A 19,307-nucleotide genomic window follows, 5' to 3' on the forward strand; every position below is an offset into this window, starting at 1 on the left:
CACCAAGTGGGGATGACCGGAGGGCCGAGCAGCTGTAAAACCATAACGAAAAATGGTCAGTGAGTCATAGTGTGGGACCATCACCAAATGCTAAAGTCACACACCTCCAAATGTGACTTGGAGTATAAATTTTTATTTTCATTTCAGATGCAAGTATATGAAACATGTTAGAGGATAAATATTTACAATAAAAGTTGCATAACACACAAAAGCAGTAAATGCAAACATTCAACAAAATTAATACGACAGGGGTACGGAGCGCTAGCAGTCTATCTGAAGGAACACTCGAAGAAGCTATGAATGATTGTCAACCAAAGAAAAAAAGACGAAATTCAGTGAAAGTCCACACAACACATGTGCTCTAACCCTTTTCCAAATAAAAACCAAACGCTAAAATCATTTATATTAAACTCTGAATGAGTGTAATGTTGCGTTGTCAGTGTGAGTTATGCTGGTGCGATGCAAAACTAATTAGCCTCACTTTGATGCGAGTTGACATCACCATTTTTCAAGAAGACACGGGGAACTTGCACTATTAGTATTGATCATCTAAAACAAACTGTATCGTACATCCAAATGCCTTGGACCTCGTGACACACTCCCCCCCCCCCCCAGCTGAATAATATATACAAACTCCAACATCACCCAAACTATCAGCCCCACCAGTGAAATATGTGTCATCTTTGTTCAAGACTCCTTATATGAATGTACAACTGTAATACTAACTGCAAGGTGTGGTGTGAACTGTTACAATGAGCCCTGAGGAAATGCATTGATTTGAATGTTTTTCTATTCTGACTCCATCTGAAATAAAAGCTACGCAGCAGAGGCATTTTCTAAGTATATATTAAACAACAGCCACAATGATCAGAGGACTTCTTCCCCACCCACGACGAGTAAAGCTGAATCACAAGCCTACAGTCACTGCAAGTCAGACCATACGGCTACCGTCACACCATTTTACATCTCCAAATCACATGGCTTGCAAGCTTAGGATACACAATGTGGGGCAGAGTGAGGCGATGGCACAACGGGATGTGAACCGTAGAGTCGCTAGTTCTGAGTTACGCAGAAGTGTTGATTATGCATGTTGCTGTTCAGTTTATTTTACATGAGCCGTTGTGGCGGTTGCAATGAAAAATAGAAACAAAGCACATTTCACAGTAGTATATATTTTTGTTTCTTTTTTGTCACTGTTTGTTAAATACATACATAGAACAAGACACATGGCTTCTACAATGAGGAAAATCTTGCTGGTGCCGTAAGTCGCAAACAAAAGAAAAAGAAAGCTGTTCCACCTTTGATGAGTTAAATGTTTTACTGATCAAACGGAAACATCAGCTCAAAGTGACTTTGAAGCTAAGTGAGGCCTTTATTACATTATGGAGGATTAATGGGTCACAATCCAGAGTTCCATTCATGAGACCTCCACCAGCAAATAATATTCCTTCAACTCTGTTTGTTTTCCTGCCTTTCTTCCTCATGTATAATAATGTTAATTATCCTTCTGAAATCAGAAACGGCTTATCTATACCATTTACCTACACGCACCCATTCATTATCATTCAACTGCTTCCGTCACAAAAAAAGGAGAAAGAAAAAAAGAAGCAGTCATCCAACTCAAACGGTCGATAAAGCTGAAAAAACAAACACTATAAAGTATTACTTACTTTCAAAAGATAAGCCTATAACTCTGCAGGCATTTGCAAATGTGTTTCAATCAATGAACCTTTTCCAGAAATGCTTCTTCGTGAGGTCTCATTACTGACAGACTCCTCACTTTACAACCGGTTGTAGACGGACCATCCCCGCTGGACTCTGTATACTAAGCAAAGTTGAAGGGTCCGAGGTGGGTTACGGGGGTCCAAGGCTGTCCAGAGGAGCACTGGGATAAAACCTTAATGCTTACAATAACAGGCCAAGAGGCCAGGGACAGAGGAAAAAGGGCCAGAGCAAATGGTCCTGGAAATGCAAAGAGCTCCAGGGAACGTCATCCTTACTCGTGAAGAAAGTGTGCGCTATCAAAAGTAGATCTGCTTGGCATGTGAAGGGTTCTGCTCCATGGGGCAGTACGGACATTTCAACCTGAGGAAGAGAAACGGGAACAGGATGTTTGTTAAAAAGGATGATACTTCTTGTGTACTCTGATAAACACAAATCTAGTATCTGACCATATTCAGTAATGAACAATTCGTTTTTTTGGATTGATAATGTAATTTAAAGAAAGCCATTGGTTTCCATTCATGTCACCACAGTATGTCAGGCTAAAAAATGTTTTGCTTTTTTTCAGAGCCCCACTGAGTTTATGTTTTAACTGCAAACAAAATACAAGTAATCGTTCATGTTCGCTTTTCAGTTATAATATGATTTTCAAATTTTATAGAAAAATAGCTCTCAATATCAATGCAATATCTACAGCAACAGTGCTTGTATGTTTTCAACTGGCTGATGACTTGAATTTATTCAGCACAAATAAGCATGTAAAATTAGTTAAATGCTTTGTTCAAAGATAATACTGTTCTGTTCTGGTTTTATGTGAAGTGTCTTTAAGCATTAGGAAAGGCACTATACAAATCTCATGTATTATAATACATGGCACGCATCAAACAGCCAGGCATGTTTTGCTGACTTACTTCCCAGCGTTAGTCAGTTTGTTGAGGGCATCTCTGGAGATGACGTGGCCGCAGATGAGCTTCATGGGGGGGTTGCTTTCTGAGGTCTGCTGCCTGAGGATTGGGCAGGCGAACACAGAGTGGTACCAGCACTTCTTCCCCAGGTCAATTTCAATCTAAGGGAGCAGATAGGTGTGATCAGTTGAAAGGTGAATACAAATGAAAAGGAGCAATAGATGCTCTTTAGAAATTCAGAGGGACTTACAGGCAGCTCATCTTTGTGCGTCCAGACTCCACTGCACTGTCTCTGCTCTATCACCTGCTTGATGTTCATCAGCACAGGCAAGGCCATACAGCCTGATGCAAAACTGCAGAGAAACAGACATGGCGGAGGTTAATAAGTCTGACTGTGGGTGAAATCTTTTAATACCAATTTTGGTGAGTTTGTGTGTGTTGTTCATGGTTTCCTGACCTAACACTGAGAGGAGACTCTACAGAGAGGCCCAGTAAAGAGCAGGCATCCCTGGTGAAGATGTTACAGATCTCGGCCCACTGATTGGTCTCCAGCAGGCTGCGGTACGGAGAGTTATCAATGCCATGACGCAGGTACACCAGGCTGCCCATCAGGATCTGTATGTCTGCAGGGACCAAAAGAACATGTGTGATAAACAATCAAATCAAAGTTTAAAAGAGAATTGTGTGATAAGACTCAGAGAAATCATATATATGCCTGAAGGTGAAGATGGGACTCTTCCTAAAAGAGTCAGAGACACAAATAATTTAAATCTTAGAAAAGGGACATATCATCAGAAACAGTTTTGCATTCAACCCTAAAAACTGTGAAATTAGACAATTGGTTCATTTTTTTGTGAGCGGCTTCTTTTTGAAAAATGTTAGATTAAACAAGCTCAAATTTGTTGCCACTGCCTATGTCACATGCAGGCTCATTACAATATAGCACCCCCCAACTGAATGTCTCCAACAGCGGCTTGAGAACTACATTTGCAATTACCCTTGCAAGCAAATCAGAGCAGGTGCAAAAACTTTATTAAAACAAATTATGAAGTGTTTTTTTTTTACATTAAAGCATGTTAACATAATATGTCCCTTTTTAAAAAAAATGTGAAATACAAATCAAGTTGAGCATCGTTGTGCGTTTTTGCCACGAATGTCACAACGATGATTGAGCAGATCAGCTAAACGAGCAGCATTAGATGCCGAGGCATGCTGTGTACCTCTCTGGTGCTGGGAGGCGAAGGGCTGGAAGTGCCGAGCATACTGCAGGGCCTCCATTTGGTTGCCGATTCCTCCACTGAGCAGGCTGATGAAGTACAGGCGGTGCAGCTTGAACTCTAGACTGCTGTTCAGGTCCAGGAGACGCTGCCGATTCGTCACGGCCCACCTAAAGACGCACAGACATAGGTAAGAACAGTCAACTATGTTATGTTAGGTATATATATATATATATATATATAGAATGAACAGCTTTTTGAAATGGTGTTCTTGCAATATTATTATAATCATTATATCAGTGTGGTAAAATAGTCTTAAAATGACAACAATATGAAACTACTTCACTTTTTTTAAACTATTTTTCTTTTTGCATTTACTTTTTAATATTGACTTGCACTATATTTTTCTGTTTTATTGTGTTGCACTGTTGGAGAAGCCTGTGACCTAAGATTTTCATCGAGATAACTACTCGGTAGCTATGTTCATATGACAAATAAAGAACCTTGAATAATCCTATGAATTTCTATGGCAATATATTGTGCGACAAAAGTAGGTAACATGACAGGCCTAGATGACTAAGAGAACAAAATGAAAAGAAAAAAGAAAACATACTCCAGTGCCGGCCTGAGGTCCTGCATCCTCAGAGCCTCAAGGATTCTGTTCAGCTCCAGGAAAGGCTGCTTCATACTCATATCTATAACTACACCAGACTCCTAGAAACAGACAAGGGTAAATGTGACTTATCAAGAATTGTTACATTTATTATCCAGACACAAATCAAGGATTAAAGTACATTTGAAGCCTTATGGTTTTTCTTAAATTAATTTTATTCAGGCTGTGTTTACATGAAACATGTTGAAAGCACTCGGCACCTACCTGGCAAAGATCCTCTGCTACACTCAGCATCCCTTGTCTGTACAGGTGCTCCACAATCGTCTCACTCAGGTATTTCTGTCTCTCAGGGGTGTCCCACACCGTCTCTGCCACCACAGCACTGATCTCTGCATCAAAATTCTGCAGAGAACAATATCAGAAATTAAGTACATGCTTAAGAAATCAAATAAAACGTTAAAGAAAGTTGCTACCTGTCCTTACCCTGTCAATGGCTTTGCCCACTTTTGACACACTGCCATGGATATCCTTATGTCGCGATGCTAGCATCTGCACTGTTTCTTTGATATTCTTACAACACTGTGCCATAGTCTGAGATAGGACTGATAGGTCTGCATCTTGTACTCCTGCAAAAGAGAAAAGGGAAAAGTCTCAATTCTGCATGTCAATAACAATAGAGCTTGGAAAAAGCATCACTATTAAAGCACTATTTTCATCCATATATAAAGATATTAAAACAGGTATGAGAATAAGATTACTATGTTACACTTAAATATGAAATAGTATCGCTTTGTGGTGTTCAGTCACCTTGTGCTCATCAGTTTTACTTACCAAAAGCAACTAGTTGTCCTCGTATCTCACACACGCTGCGCAGGAGCTCGTCTAGCCTCTCCTCCGACTGGTGGCCGTACATCACGAAGCGATGAAGCACTTTCTCCAGCTCCCGCTCAACACACGCACACTGTTCCATGATTCAGACTGGAACACTCACATACACAACGACACCTAGATTTAAAAGAAAAAACAGGTCAACGGCAAAGAACAGGTCAAGCCAGTTAACTATTTATTTAGCCTTCTTAGAACTGATTTCTTTTTAGGCAAGTACCAGTCTAGATATGAGAACATTTGTTAACATTTACATAAAAAAAAAAGAAAAAAGAATACTAATTTTGTAAAGCCAAAGTCTAAATACAAATATTTCTAAAGCATGTTTTAAAAAAATTGTGACCAAGACACCAGGGCGTGACCCTTTAATGATGAGAAACAAACTTGTCAGTCCACAGTTTTGGCAACAATGTTTTTTAAACTAGCTCAACAGACATGACAATGGTGAAAGAATAGCCCAGCTGATGTATTTGTAAAGCTCAAATAATGAACGTTGCTGTAGTTGCTGCAGTTGAATCAATCTTAAAGAAAATCCTGCCAAAAATTCAATCTAACAAACCAGTTGCCTGTAGTATTTGACAGACCTGATCATAGTGACAACACCATGATTTTCTCACAGCTGTCACTTGACACTAAAAGGTTTTAAATAGAAATTCGACAGTTGGTAGGCACCAGATATTATTTATTATCAGGAGATAGATGCGAATCGTCCCAATACTGCCCTCATTAAAAGTGTGGCCTGGTATAACTCTGCTAACAACTAGCAAGGCCTTAAAAATGTTAAATACAGGCACACTGTGTACTCAGCGGCCTGGTGTTTACTAACGTCAGTCACCAGCGTCTCAACCACACTAACGTGTCATTTAATCCTATAAAGACAGTGTTTATCAGCCATTACTTTTGGGAATCTCGTCTGCATTCAGTTAGATGTACCTTCTTATTAGAGAAAATCCCCGATAGGTGTAGCTTTGCTGTAGCTCACCGTTTATAAGCTGAATATAGAAAATGTCCACCTAGCAGTCACGTCATAGAGCTAACCAACATAAACGCAAGTTATATTTCCTATTTTAATTCCAACATAACATTTCACATTTGTAATACTCACTAACAATGATTTACGCAAAGTGTCACACGTTTCCAACCAAGTATTTTGATGAGATGCGGTAAATAAGAAAAGAAGGCTGCCGCAGAGCTAACATAAACAAACGGTGGCTGGCTAGCTAAAAAAGCTCGCCATTGCTAGCAGCTAAACAGCTAGTTGATGCCAACCCGCTGCTGACTGACAAGGCCCAACTTATTTCAGGAGAGAATGACAACCCGCTCGTCTACAACATTGTGTACTATCCGATCTCTTTAAACATCTACCGCCTTTGAACAAAATGATATGATGTGTCTGAATAAAAGCCACTCACCTATCCTGCTAATTAGTTAGCAAACATTAGCGTTAGCCACTTGCCTGTTATGGCAACACTTCACCAGCAGTTGTAATGCGGATCTTCCTGTGTCGCATTCTGCATAAACTGGACATTTCACAATAAAAGTCCTTTTCTCTGCGACATCAAACAAACCGTAGCGTACAAAAATGAGTTTCACTATATGACTTTCCTCATGCACATCAAGCTGTCACAACTAATACTTTCAAGGTCTGCAGAGAAAGGAGTTAACGTAACGTATTTAATTTGAATGTTATAGCGGGTCAAAGTAGCTCTAATTTGAAATATGAGTTAATGGTAGCAATGCATTATATTTTTCAATCATATGTTATGTATCTAAAATCTTCATCCACAAAAATAACTTGTAAGCCGTATCTGATGTTATTTGATTCTATCTAATAGTATGCCACTAGTACTGCTTATCACGAATGTGATCAGATGTACATCATTTTTTTCATTATAGATTAATCTGCTCTTCGTTTTTTTTCCGATCAATTGTGTACAAAGTGAGAAATTCCCTTACAGTTGATGTCACCCTCAAATATATTATTATGTGTCCAAATCTCATAATTATCCATGTAGCTTATCATATTAGATAGGAAGTAAAATCAAGTGTCATACCACCACTGAATATTAGCGGCTTGTATAGAACTTGACCTTAACTAACTAGGTCAGTTTAAAAAAGACAGATTTGAAATGTGATTTTGTGTTTACATTCTTACTGTCATTAATACTAGCACCTACATTATAATAATCATGAGACTGAACCTTTGTTTAGTATCATATCCTAGAGATAGAACACAACCAGTAAAAGTAGCATGAATGAATTTAGAAATGAAGTCAGTTGTATTTATCTTTCGACAGGATTTGCTGTACCAGACTGCATTTGAGATTTTCTCAATATGTGGATTAACATCAACCTCTCCCCAGCCAATCCCCCCTCATTTAAATGCTTCTTGTAATATTGCTTATAGATACCCACACATCATATTGTTTACGCATTGGTTAATAGTGTGTCGCATTGCTGAGGGTGGGTAAGGTCTTTGGACTTGAGTGGGCTGGTGTGACTAATCTATCAGTGATGTAGACTAAAGCTCCCATAACTGAGGTGCTCATCATTCTTTCCCTCTGAGTCCTCCTGCTGTATACAGTGCTGCCATAACCTCAGAGTTTCAATTATATCAACACTTCAATGCACTCTAGATCACACTATCTCACTCCCACCACTCACATATTGCCTGGTGTCCTTTCTAACCTTTAAAAACATTATTGTTCTGAACGATCAAGTTTTACACATTCACTCTGTGTCATTCCAGTAATATCTGTTTTTGTACGACACATAATGAAATAGTGTATACCAGTTTACTGTATGAGATGTAATCATATGATCCAACCTCTTTTTAGTGCATGTGAAGAGTTCAGAGGGATCATGATTCATGTTTGTCATGCCATTAGAGCCTCTAATGAAATATGAAATGATTTACAGGATATACCTGTAAGGTAATCTAGAGTCTATAAACATTAGTCTATTACAAATAATAGAGTTAATACAAAATTAATGATGCAAAAAAAAATATATAGCGGTTGAAAAGCTCTATGAGTAGAGTAAACTCCACCAAGGTCAGGGACTCAGTGATTATTTTGACTATAGGAACATTAATGATGTGTACAACAGATATAACGGACCCTCATTCTAAGTTTTATGCAATATTTAGTCAGAGAGGATGTAATTAAAGGTTTTCCATTGGCTTGCCCTGAGTGACTTAATGACTGAGAATGAATGGTATAATCTCATGATGAATTAGGTTAGGGACAGAAGGCTTATCGAAACTCCCTACATACACAGACACCCAGACTGTTGCTAAGAAGGTATGGCTTCTGTAGCAATGAGTACAGTAGAATAACATGATCCCCTTTGATCAAATATTTGGTAGTGAGTGACAGAAAAGCTTTACAGTGAACCTGAAACTTACATTTTAATTGGCTGAAGTGAATCCTGGAACATAAAAATCCAGATATGAAAAGGAAAAACATGAACTACATCATTGTGAGAGTACCTTAACAAGTGTTGTTGCACAGGAGTTCTGCATGTGAGCTGTCAAAGTTGGGTGGTCTATGTTAACCTTTGACCTGTCCTGTTGTACCCCAGCTACACATTACAGTTCACACACACACATGCATACACAGAGACACACAAAAACATACAACATTAAAACACCTTCAATTTTAAGCATTATCTCATAAGCAGAGGTTATGTGGATATTGTGTGGGCTGTACTTCGAGGTTTGTTTTCCCCCTTTCTTTCCCCTCCAGCATTCCCAGGCTGAAGCTATGGCTATCTGGCCCTGATAGTATGGGTTTATATATAGAGGAGCCCTGTGACTGATCTGGCTGTAAGTGTCAGATTCCAGGCACACTCATCCGTTCTGGCTGGATCAGCACCTGCTGCTAACTATAAACCCACACACCCCCAGCGCCGCCCCCTAGCCCAGATCACACAGGAAAGCCAATGTCCAACCAAACCCCAGCTTGGAAAAGAAAAAAGATCCAGGTTGGACACTGTAAAAAATGTCCCCGAGGCCGGCTAAGAGGGGACAGGGGAGGGGCAGAAATAGAGATGGAAGCATTAGAGGATGTAATGGGTCTGAGCGAGATGCCCCTCTTTGCTTTTCTATTCAAGTCTGATGGCAGTGTCTTTTACATTCTGAGCTTGTCCAGCGAGGGTGGCTCTGCCAGACTGGACTGTACGAGCCGCTCTGTCCTGGATTCACCATGTGCACAGTGGTCTCGTAAATGTGGAATGTGCTTTTGATTTTGAAAAAGGGTTTTGTGGATGAGGGGCAGATATTGCAACACAGAGGAACTCCATGCCCTCGGGAAAGCCTCATCACTGGCCAAGGTACAGTACCAATCATTTCGTCTTTCTCCCCTTGCACACAAAGCCATGTGAAGAGTTTAGAGAAAGGGCATGTATTTGGCAGAGCTAATTTTCCACTTACTGTATGTGGAAAAATGTAATTCAAAAAAGTTTCACATCAAATATTATGTATTGATTAAATCTTGTTAATGTTTAAGCACATGTAAAGATACACATACTTTCTGGTATTAACTGAATGTTTTGGAAAACTTAAAGCGAGTTTTTGTATTGTGTTGTTGTGATCATTTCAATAGTGCTTTTAAGGGCATCGTGACAGTGTTATATTTTTGTCCTGATCCCCTTTTGGAAGTTTGAAATGCTCTGTAATATTCTCACAACATTTATTTATTAATTATTTAATCTAAATGTGCTGTTTGCAAGGTAAAAAACTGGAGAAATGCACAGTTTAGTCTCTATATTTCCTATAAATAGGCTTTTGCCACTCATTGATTTTCAACAGTGTAACTGGTGATATAAATGAATGAGCTACACACCCTCCAGGTTACCATATCTTATTTCCAGTCCAGGAACAGAGCCCAGAGCAGGCAAGAGGAGCAAACTGGACTGGCCACAGTGAGAATTTCGAGTTTGTGGACGAGCAATGGACAGCTGGACTCTACAGGGGGACAGCTACTCCTTCCTACGCAGTGCACCCCATCGTAATTTTTCCCTGTGTCATCGTGACGGCACCCCAAACCACGTTGAAATCTTTGACATCATCAACGTCCCTCAGCGCAGTGACATTTCAGAGACAACCTGCCTTTGTGACATATTTGGAGACGACTGTGAGTCAGCCTCCCTCTCAAGCAGCCCTGCTGCAGGAGCTTTTATCATTTCCCAAAGGGAGGTGGACGGGACAGCTGCTGCATCACCTCTGGTGGATGATCTGAACGACTCCGGCTCCTACCACACTGCACCGGGCTCTAGTGAAGGAGAGGAGGGCTTTGAAGATTCAAGAGAAAGGTTTAACAGCCCCTTGTTGCAGGGCGAGTCTTCAGAGAGCAGGCAGTACGAGGGCCAGAAAATAAGCTCAGGACATTCAGACGTTTCGGAGAAAAGTGGCCCAAATTTAGAAACAGAAAGCAAATCTCCAGCACTTCAGCTTAGTACAGTTTGCCCATTACCTGAAGTCCTAAATAGTGGTGAGAGGACCCCCTCTTCTGGACAAAACAGCCCCTATAGACTCAGTACAGAAGGACGAGCATTATCCTTGTCTTCTTCTCCAGTTGAAAAGAGATGTTCTCCCTCCTCCCCTGGTGCTAGAGAATCTGAACCAAGGACAACCACTCCAACTGTCAAAGATAGACATAACAGTCCCTCCTCTGAACCTCTGAACTGTGTCAGCTCTTCCCCCTCTGAATCAGTGAGCACACAACCATTAACTGAGTTGAGAGCAGCACAAGGCTCTCCAGAGTCAAGGAATATTTACTATAATCAACACAGCAGTCCCTCACCTGAGCCCACATCCAAAGATCTTTTTCAAGATTTGACAGAATCTGCTTTTGAAACTCGAGCCACACTTTCATCTCCTTTACATTCATCCAGTAGTAGAGAGTTATTATCCCAGTCTAGAGAAACACTGGCCTCTCCTGAGCTGAATAATAGACCCTACTCCCCTGAGACTCAAGCTTCATCACCTTTTTCTGAGCTAAGAGGGAGGGTATCCCTGCCTGATCTCCTCAGCAGAGGCTCCACACCCGATATTGAAGAATCTCCCTACATCCTTGAGCTGATCTCAGATCCTTCTCCTCCAGAAAGAGACACTGTGACTACTCCTGAGAGCCAAGATACAAAGTTTACTCCTGAAATTGTAAGTACTGTGTCTACACCTGGCCCACAATACACACCGCCATCACCTGTCATTTCAATATCAACATCTCCTGAAATTGTGGAGAACAGTGTCTCACCTGAATTAAGACACATAGCTCCCTCTCCTGGACTGCTCAGTGTAGCTTCTTCTGGGACAAGAACTCTGTCTCCCAGCCTCTCACATAAAATAGAGCACATTTCAACACATTCTGAAAGCAGTACCCAGGTGTCTTCACCTGTGGTAAGTCATAGTTTATCTGCATCACCGGAATTTAAAAGCAACAACTCTCCCATTGAGCACAGAGACACTGCTCCTTCACCTGAAATCAGGATTACAGCATCCTCACCTGAGGTCAGTAGGAGAGAGTGGCCTTCTGAGGCGGAGACAACATTTACGTCTCCTTCCCTAGAGCTTCACCCTGACTCTGCCTCACCAACAAGTGGCACTTCGTCCCCTCATATCACAGGGATTTCGTACTCTGTTGTCCAGCCAGAGGACAGGGACACTTCCCCATTTGCTGAACTCTTTGGCCTCTCCACCCCTGAGCCTGATAGGACACTTGAATACCCTAAAGTAAAGAGCCCTACCCCAAGCAGAGACAGTATTCAGAGCAGTATAGCAGAGTCCACTGGTACACCAAGAGGCTCCCCTCATAAATTGGCCCTCACAAACTCTGTCCTGCAGCCTGAAAAAACGTTGTCAAACCAACCCAGGTATCTAACACCTTCACCTCAGCCAAAACATCACACTCCCTCCCCTGAGCCAAGATATCCTACTGCTTCATCGGACAAGTCTCAAAGTCCCTCATCTCAGCATAGAAGTAGAGATCCATCACCTGTTGTCCTATCTCCTGAGCATTCACCAGCAACCCGCTCCACTGGGGGCAGCCCTCACTTCACACTACCTACTCCTCCTCTAAGAAATAAACTTGAGGTTGAGGAGAATACCACACCGGTTGATAATATAACACAATATCCCACACATTTGGAAAACAAGAGTGTGTCACCCTTATTTGAATTAGAAAGGGGAGACATATCAGTTGTAGCTGAAATCAAAAGCAGTTCACCAGTGCAGTCAACTTTATCCCCTTCACCTTTCTTAGCTGAGGAAAAGGTAGATAGTTCACTGAAAAAACAAAGCACTGAGAGAGAGGCAACACCAAAAGAAGATAACCTTCAGGAAAACCCAGGTTTAGCTTCTTTTCCTGAGGAAAAACGAAGCATTAGCCCCAGCTTAGTTCAGAAAGAAGTTACTTTTATCTATCCCCCCACTGAAATCAAGCGTCCCTCCCCTAATCTGCTAGTCTCTAAATTTGGGAGTCCAAGTATACCCCTTGTCTACAGGGCTTCATCCAACTCACCTGTACAGAGACTGGAAAACTCACAGCCTCAATTCAATACCTATTCCCCAACTTCTGACAGCAGCTGCTCAATAAAATCATCTTGTACACCTGAGCCTGCGAGAAGAGGGCTGTCAACCAAAGTTGGACGTGAAAACAGAGAGAGGATAACAGAGGACATGGCCCACCATGCAAACAGAAGGCGGACTCCATCTCCGCCAATTACCAGGTTTACACCTGTCCATATTATAGCCCCTGAGAAACCATACAGACAGTGGCAGAACAGAAGCCATAGCCCCTCTCAGGATGTAGCATCTTCACAAAGTGGTAATTTAAAGAAAGCGGTGACAAATAGGGAAAGCCCCAATACTGCCCATGTTGACAATAATAGCCAGGCTCACCGGGTCAGACAAGGAAGGCAATTGGAGATGGAGAGGGAGAGGGAAATGCAGCTGGAGGACGATAGGGAGTTAGAAAGGGAGAGGCAAATGGATAGAGAGATGGAAAGAGAGAGGAAAAAGAGGGAGGAGCTGGTTCCTGAAAAGGGGAAGGGTTGGCAGGGGGACGCCAGTTACAGAGGGGAACAGGTTGAGCTGTCATTCAATGCCAGGAATAGAAAAGGGCCTGCGAGTCGCAGCGCAGCTCCCACAAGCAGAGAGACTCGTCAGGGACTGCCAACAGTGCATTCCTATTCAGAGAGCTTGCTTTCCACCAGACAGCTACAGCAACAAAAGAGTCTGCTCAGACTTGCCTCCCAACAAGACACCAGGGGTGGTGGTGCCAGCAGACGCCTTCAACCTTCAGCACCCCACAACAAGAACAGTGTTCCAGGACGCAGGGCTGCAAACAGGCCCGGACGTAGTTCCAGCTCCAGTATGGGAAGTGAGCTTGATGATGCAGACGATGAGGTGAAGTGGATTTCAGACTTGGCTTTCAGCAGCCTGTCAAGCTCTGAGATGGATTACCTTGACATGTACAACTCTAGCCACCGTTCATCCACCAACATTTCTCAACCGTCCACACAGGAGAGCCCAGCTGGGGTCAATTCCTCCTGGCCGGCATATGCTGACTTCAGGGGTTCTGCTCCCAAGCTGGACAACGAAGAACTCTTCCTGCAACAACCATCTGCATACTACACAGAGGGCCTCAATCAGTCAAGGCACTCTGAGATGGGTAACTATGAGTGCGTAGATGTGGCCGTGGAAAGACAGGACTCCAGGAGGGTGAGAAGGGGAGTGCCAAAGAGACAGATCCAGCTGAAGAAAAGGAATAATGTAGAAGGGAAGCAGGATGAGAGCAGTGAAAATAGCAGTCCTGTGTTACCAGGGATGGTGGAAAGCCCCTCCCTAGAGGGTCATTCCAGAGAGACATTCATTAGACAACACAGTACACCAGCAGCAATGCAAGAATGCTACCCTTCTGAGCCAAGCCCTGAGCCCACTCAACAAAATGACAGAAGATCCAAACTCAAGAAATCTGCGTCTCTGGATGAAACATTCACTAAAACCAAGATAGCCACTTGTCTTATCAAAAGTGTGTTATCCAAGAAGATGCAGAGTGTTTCTGATGAGCAGGCAGGAGAAGAAGAAAGCCCTGCTTTTGAGGTAAATAACTCGGCAACAGAATGTGCAGTGGCACCACTTAAGGAGTCCCCAAAACCTAATCTGAGTTCCAGTCTTCAATCAGAGTATATATCTGAGGGTCCTCCTGTGAGAAGAGAACCAAACACAGAGGATAGAGCTAAACCAACACAACACTTTGGAGAGAGATCGAGTAACAGGCCAAGTTCATCCAGCAGCAGTCGAAGTGTTAACTTTTCACATTCTGAGAGTGAAGATGCTGATTCTCAAAGCAGGAATCCAACCTCACTGAAATCTGAAATAAGATCAGAATTGAAAGTGCCATTGCAGTCAAGAACTGGAGTGAAACGAGCCGATGAAAGTAAAACATGGGACGGAACGGAGGATGGTGAAACAGTAGCTCATTCTGCCTCTGGAGCCAGCAGCACGCAGGCCAGGGTGACAAACAGAGACCAGGAATGTATAAACAAAGGGGACCATACACAAATTCAAGAGGCTGCCAAGGGCTCCTACATGTCACAAACACAGGAGATTACACTCAAAGCCGTGGAAAAGAAGAAAACCTCCCTTAATGTTTGTCTCACACCTGAGGCAGACATCAGACCTTGGGTTTCTTCCCCAGATATAAAAGAGGGTAGTCTAGACACTAGTGTAGATGAGAAATCAGAAGAGGAAGGAGAAAATGGGATTAATAAAGTTAAGGTCCCCATTCACAAAGTTAGAGATGTGAGGCGGCTTGTAAAAAATACATATAACCTTTCCTTCAAGGCAACTAGTGCTGTATTGCCATCAAATGGGGATGAGGAGAGGGTGGACATTTTAAATGAGGAAAGAAAGGAACAAATTAAAGAGGACAGGAGGGAAGCGATAATTGCACAGAGAGAGAGAGAGGCAAGAGAGGAGATAAAGAGGGGGAAGAGGACGGAGGAACAGAAAGAGGACGCAAAAGATCTAAAGCTGCCAACCTTATCTCCACCTCTTCAGAGGAAAGGAAGCCCTCTCGCTCGTCCACAGCCAATGCAAATACAATACAAAGCTGTTTGCTGGAAAGAAGGCAAACATAAAATACCATGTGGCAAGGACGACTCAGACAATCAATGTGACAAACCAGATGCTTCTCAAGAGCTCATCACAAAGGTAAGCAGACAATCCCCTTCGAATGCTAAAACAAAAATGTACACCACAGAAAATAAAGTAATTGCAAAGCCATGTCAACATGGTCCAAACACGGCAGAGGAAACACAAGAGACTATGACACAAATCCATAAAGTGCAAGGGGATGAGAACAAACCTGTAATGGTTAGAACAGACAGGAAACCTCCCATGCTCGGGAGCCTCCCCAAAATGGCCAGTAAGGAGAGAGAGGTTTCCACTGCTGTAGTATTAATAAGGGATGGATCCAGCCAAACCAAAACATCTGCATCTCCAGCTGGGGAAAAGATGCCCACGCCGCTCCAAGCCCCAGCTGCTTCACTTTCACCTGGGCCCGCTAACACAGGTAGCAGTGGGCACTCAGTTTCCATGTTATTAAAGGAAAAAGGCTTCCATGCTGACATTGGAGCAGTGGTGGGTGACAACCAGAATGCACCTGGAGATAAAGGGGTTCCCCGTAAGCATGTGAACAGTCTAGAGGTCCCTCTTCAGACCACCGCTCCTTCAGATGATGGTCGGATCGAGTCTCATAGAGAGAGGACGTTCTCCTCCTCATCAACCACATCTGGGCCCTCAGTAGAATCTGACAACACAGACACAATTACAAGAACCAGAGAAAATGAGATAAAAAGCAGTAAGCCTATGGTGAAAGACACTGCAAAGCAAAATACTGCTCCTCCATTGAGGAATATGCAGGAGCAAACATCTCCCGCCAAAGCAAAGGAACATGGAGATTTTGAAGCAGTGAAAAGACAAGATCCAACTTTCCCCCCAAGGTCACCTGGAGTAAGAAGATTTAGACCGCAACCAATTGAGGTTAAATCTCTGTCTAAAGAAACACAGAAACAAGAGACGCCCACAAACTCTACAGGAAACAGCAGGCTTCAAGCCATTGAAGTTAAATCTATAGCTAAAAATTCTCAAAAGCCAGTGGTGCCACCAAAACCAAGCTGCAAGTTTATACCTGCAGATTTAGGAGCAATGCCAAATCAAGTACAGAGACCATCAGTAACAACCTCTACTGTCAAACTATATGGCGAGGAGAGGCCTCAAACAATTGTTGTGTCCTCACCAACAATCTATAGAAAGATATCCAATGACTCAACATCAACATCAAATTATTCGAGAAAACTTGCTGTGTCTGCAGTTTCCAGCCTCAAACCTCCACCTTGCAAAGCAACAGCAACCACCATCTCCAATCCCTCAAACCCGTCAACAACCACATCCGAGACAGAGGCATCCAACGTCAAAGGTCAGCAGCAAAAGCCAGGGGCGTTGCCTCAGAACTCTAGATATACGCAAAGACCGACAACATTTGCTACAGCTCCAATATCAGCCACAGGGCCAGTTTTAACCTCAGGTCCAGGTCCAGTGTCTGACCCACAAGTTAACCCTGTCAATGTCCATGACTCAGCTGGAGCCAACCAGCCAACACAGCCAGCTGTTATGGAGCCAGAAAGCCAACCCCAGTATCCCAGGACGGCATACCCTGATGAACAATCTCTGCCAGTAACTTCAAACAATACAAAATATCCCGCTGCTGGTTCAACACAAGTGCCAGGATACATGCACCAGCCGTACCACAGATCGCTGTCCAGAGAGCGCTCCCAATGGACAGATGACCTGCGTTTTTATGCCTCAGATGACCCGCCAAGCTACGATGAAAGAGAAAGCTTCAGTCCCCTCTTGCTCCCAGATCTGACAGCAAAGAGGTCAAATCGCTATCAGCCCGCCTCCCGCCCCACTCCCTGCTCCTGCACAGCTGGCTGCCCTTCCCACCCTGGTCTCACCTCTTCTCACCATCACCACAGCCCCCATACCCACACTCCTCCAGCTGCTCCACACTCTCCAGGCCAGGCACTACCTTACCAAGTGGCTCAGCCTCCGCCCCGTCCCCATCAGTGCAGACCTGACCCTCAGCAGATGAACTACCAGCGCGGCTCTCCTAAAGCAAGTCCCCTTGGTCCAAGCCAGCCCCCCACCATGTACCAGCCTCTCCTCCAGCCTCCTCCTTGCCCACCCCATCCATCACTTATGCAGACCTGCCCTGCTGTGCCCACCCAGCATATTGACCCTCGAAGACCCCCTGTACATAGATCCCCTCAGCAACAGCCACCTGGCATGGCTGGGGCTCCTTACAGTGATCCTGGCCACAACCACTCTCCTGGCCTTCCTCCAATGGATCCCCAGTACTTGTGTGGCAATCAAAGTCTGGGGCCTTCCTATGGGTCTGAATACGGGGGCGACAGCTCCAGTTTATACTCAGAGAGTAGCTATGGACAGACCCCTCGAAGAGTGCTCCTAGATCCTGAGACAGGGAAGTATTTTTACATTGAAGTGCCTGTACAGCCACTAAGGAAAATGTTGTTTGACCCTGAGACTGGCCAATATGTGGAAGTGCTCATCCCGCAGCAAGCAATGTCACATTCAGGCTTGTACCCCCCTTCAGCAGCCCCCTACACATCTCTCCACAACCCCAACATGTATGCTCCTGCTCCGCAGTACATGCCCTATGCAGCTCCTCCTCCCCAAGCCCACCCCCAGACACAGCCTCAGCCTCCCCGATATCCTGAAGCTGCATCAACAATGCACCCAGGGGGGCCTGGGGTCAGCTACAGAAATCCCTCGGGCCAGGGGCCCAAGCCAGAGCCTCAGAACCATCCACCACTAGACCAGAGCTACCTGGAGAGTATGTATTATGTCCCCACAGGGATGAATGCAAGTCCCAATCCCACCCCACCAGACTATTACCACAAACATCCCCCCAACCTACCCCCAACAGGAGGGAAAAGGTCCTGAAATAGAGGACAGAGGCCGCCTTCCTGGAGCCTGTTGGTTTTAAATACACAGTGTATAAAGGGGGGTGTCTAATGTTAGCCTGAAATGTTATTTGAGTTTTCACATTGCAACTGAAGATATTAATTATGTTGTTGTTGTGTATTTGCTGCTGCTTGTTCTGTGCTAGGCTGTTTGAATAGCACAAGATATATCATTCTTGAGTTTATAGTTTTGAAAACAAGAAAGTTAGCCTTTTCTATGAGGTGTTCTCAAGATTATTACCTACATTTAAAATGATATTTACACTTTTGTCACTTTTGATACATAACATCACTGGTAATACAATGGCACTACACATCATTTTGTTAACTGATTTACTGATGTGTTATCTTTAACAGAAACATCTAAAAAAAACAGTTTTAAAATAACCTAATATTTATGTTGTTATTGTGTTTTTTGGATGATTGAGTTTGTGCACCTGATGTCTGCAATGAAAAGGCCAATAAATGTTGTCACATAAGAAATGTTATGACACTTTGTTATTGATTTCTTTCTATTCCTTCATACACTAATATGTAGGTAATACTACAAATGTAAATGTACATTTATGTAGCTTTCATGGTAAAGTTTTACAGTCTTAAAATATGTAATCAAACTCACAAACTTTATTATAGAGTTCATTGTTTTTCAGATAAACAATGCAATCTTCAGTGAGGGAGATGGCTAAATTGCAAATAGGTGACTCTTAATGAGAATAGTGTCTCATGGGCCATGTGGACAGACACCATTCAATACACTAAAATTACACATCTGCAATATGAAAAAGGCAACAATGTGGGGTTTCTATATGAGTTCAACAAGCTATTCATATGTATACTTCAAACTAGACCAACAGATACAGAGACTTTAGTGATAAAGGAGAAAGTCATTGCTGAATATTTACACAATAATGTATC

The 19,307-nt window shown here is 43.0% G+C and overlaps 2 protein-coding genes across 7 annotated transcripts; one reads left to right on the top strand and one right to left on the bottom strand.

Annotated features, from left to right (window-relative positions):
* Positions 1-113: 113 nt before the first annotated feature.
* Positions 114-6,946, bottom strand: rmnd5b (required for meiotic nuclear division 5 homolog B). 6 transcript variants are annotated; one of them, XM_079668249.1, is made up of 11 exons: positions 6,755-6,946; positions 5,289-5,462; positions 4,941-5,083; positions 4,722-4,859; positions 4,458-4,558; positions 3,848-4,014; positions 3,343-3,366; positions 3,085-3,250; positions 2,878-2,980; positions 2,634-2,788; positions 114-2,085 (listed from the first exon to the last, which is right to left on the bottom strand). In XM_079668249.1, exons 2-11 carry the CDS (start codon positions 5,425-5,427, stop codon positions 2,022-2,024), a joined length of 1,200 nt encoding a protein of 399 aa, XP_079524375.1. In that variant the 5' UTR covers positions 5,428-5,462; positions 6,755-6,946; the 3' UTR covers positions 114-2,021. The 6 variants fall into 6 exon arrangements, with proteins under 6 accessions (XP_079524375.1, XP_079524376.1, XP_079524379.1 ...); XM_079668250.1 differs by having other exon boundaries at positions 6,799-6,940; XM_079668253.1 differs by lacking the exon at positions 6,755-6,946 and adding an exon at positions 6,452-6,638.
* Positions 6,947-9,311: 2,365 nt separating this feature from the next.
* On the top strand, positions 9,312-18,880 carry LOC307032449 (uncharacterized protein). Its single transcript, XM_079670425.1, has 2 exons — positions 9,312-9,674; positions 10,215-18,880. The coding sequence occupies exon 2, from the start codon at positions 10,294-10,296 to the stop codon at positions 18,370-18,372; it is 8,079 nt and encodes a 2,692-aa protein (XP_079526551.1). The 5' UTR covers positions 9,312-9,674; positions 10,215-10,293; the 3' UTR covers positions 18,373-18,880.
* Positions 18,881-19,307: the final 427 nt, after the last annotated feature.

Source organism: Notothenia rossii (genome assembly GCF_949606895.1).
Source record: "Notothenia rossii genome assembly, chromosome: 3".
Taxonomy (NCBI): Eukaryota; Metazoa; Chordata; class Actinopteri; order Perciformes; family Nototheniidae; genus Notothenia; species Notothenia rossii.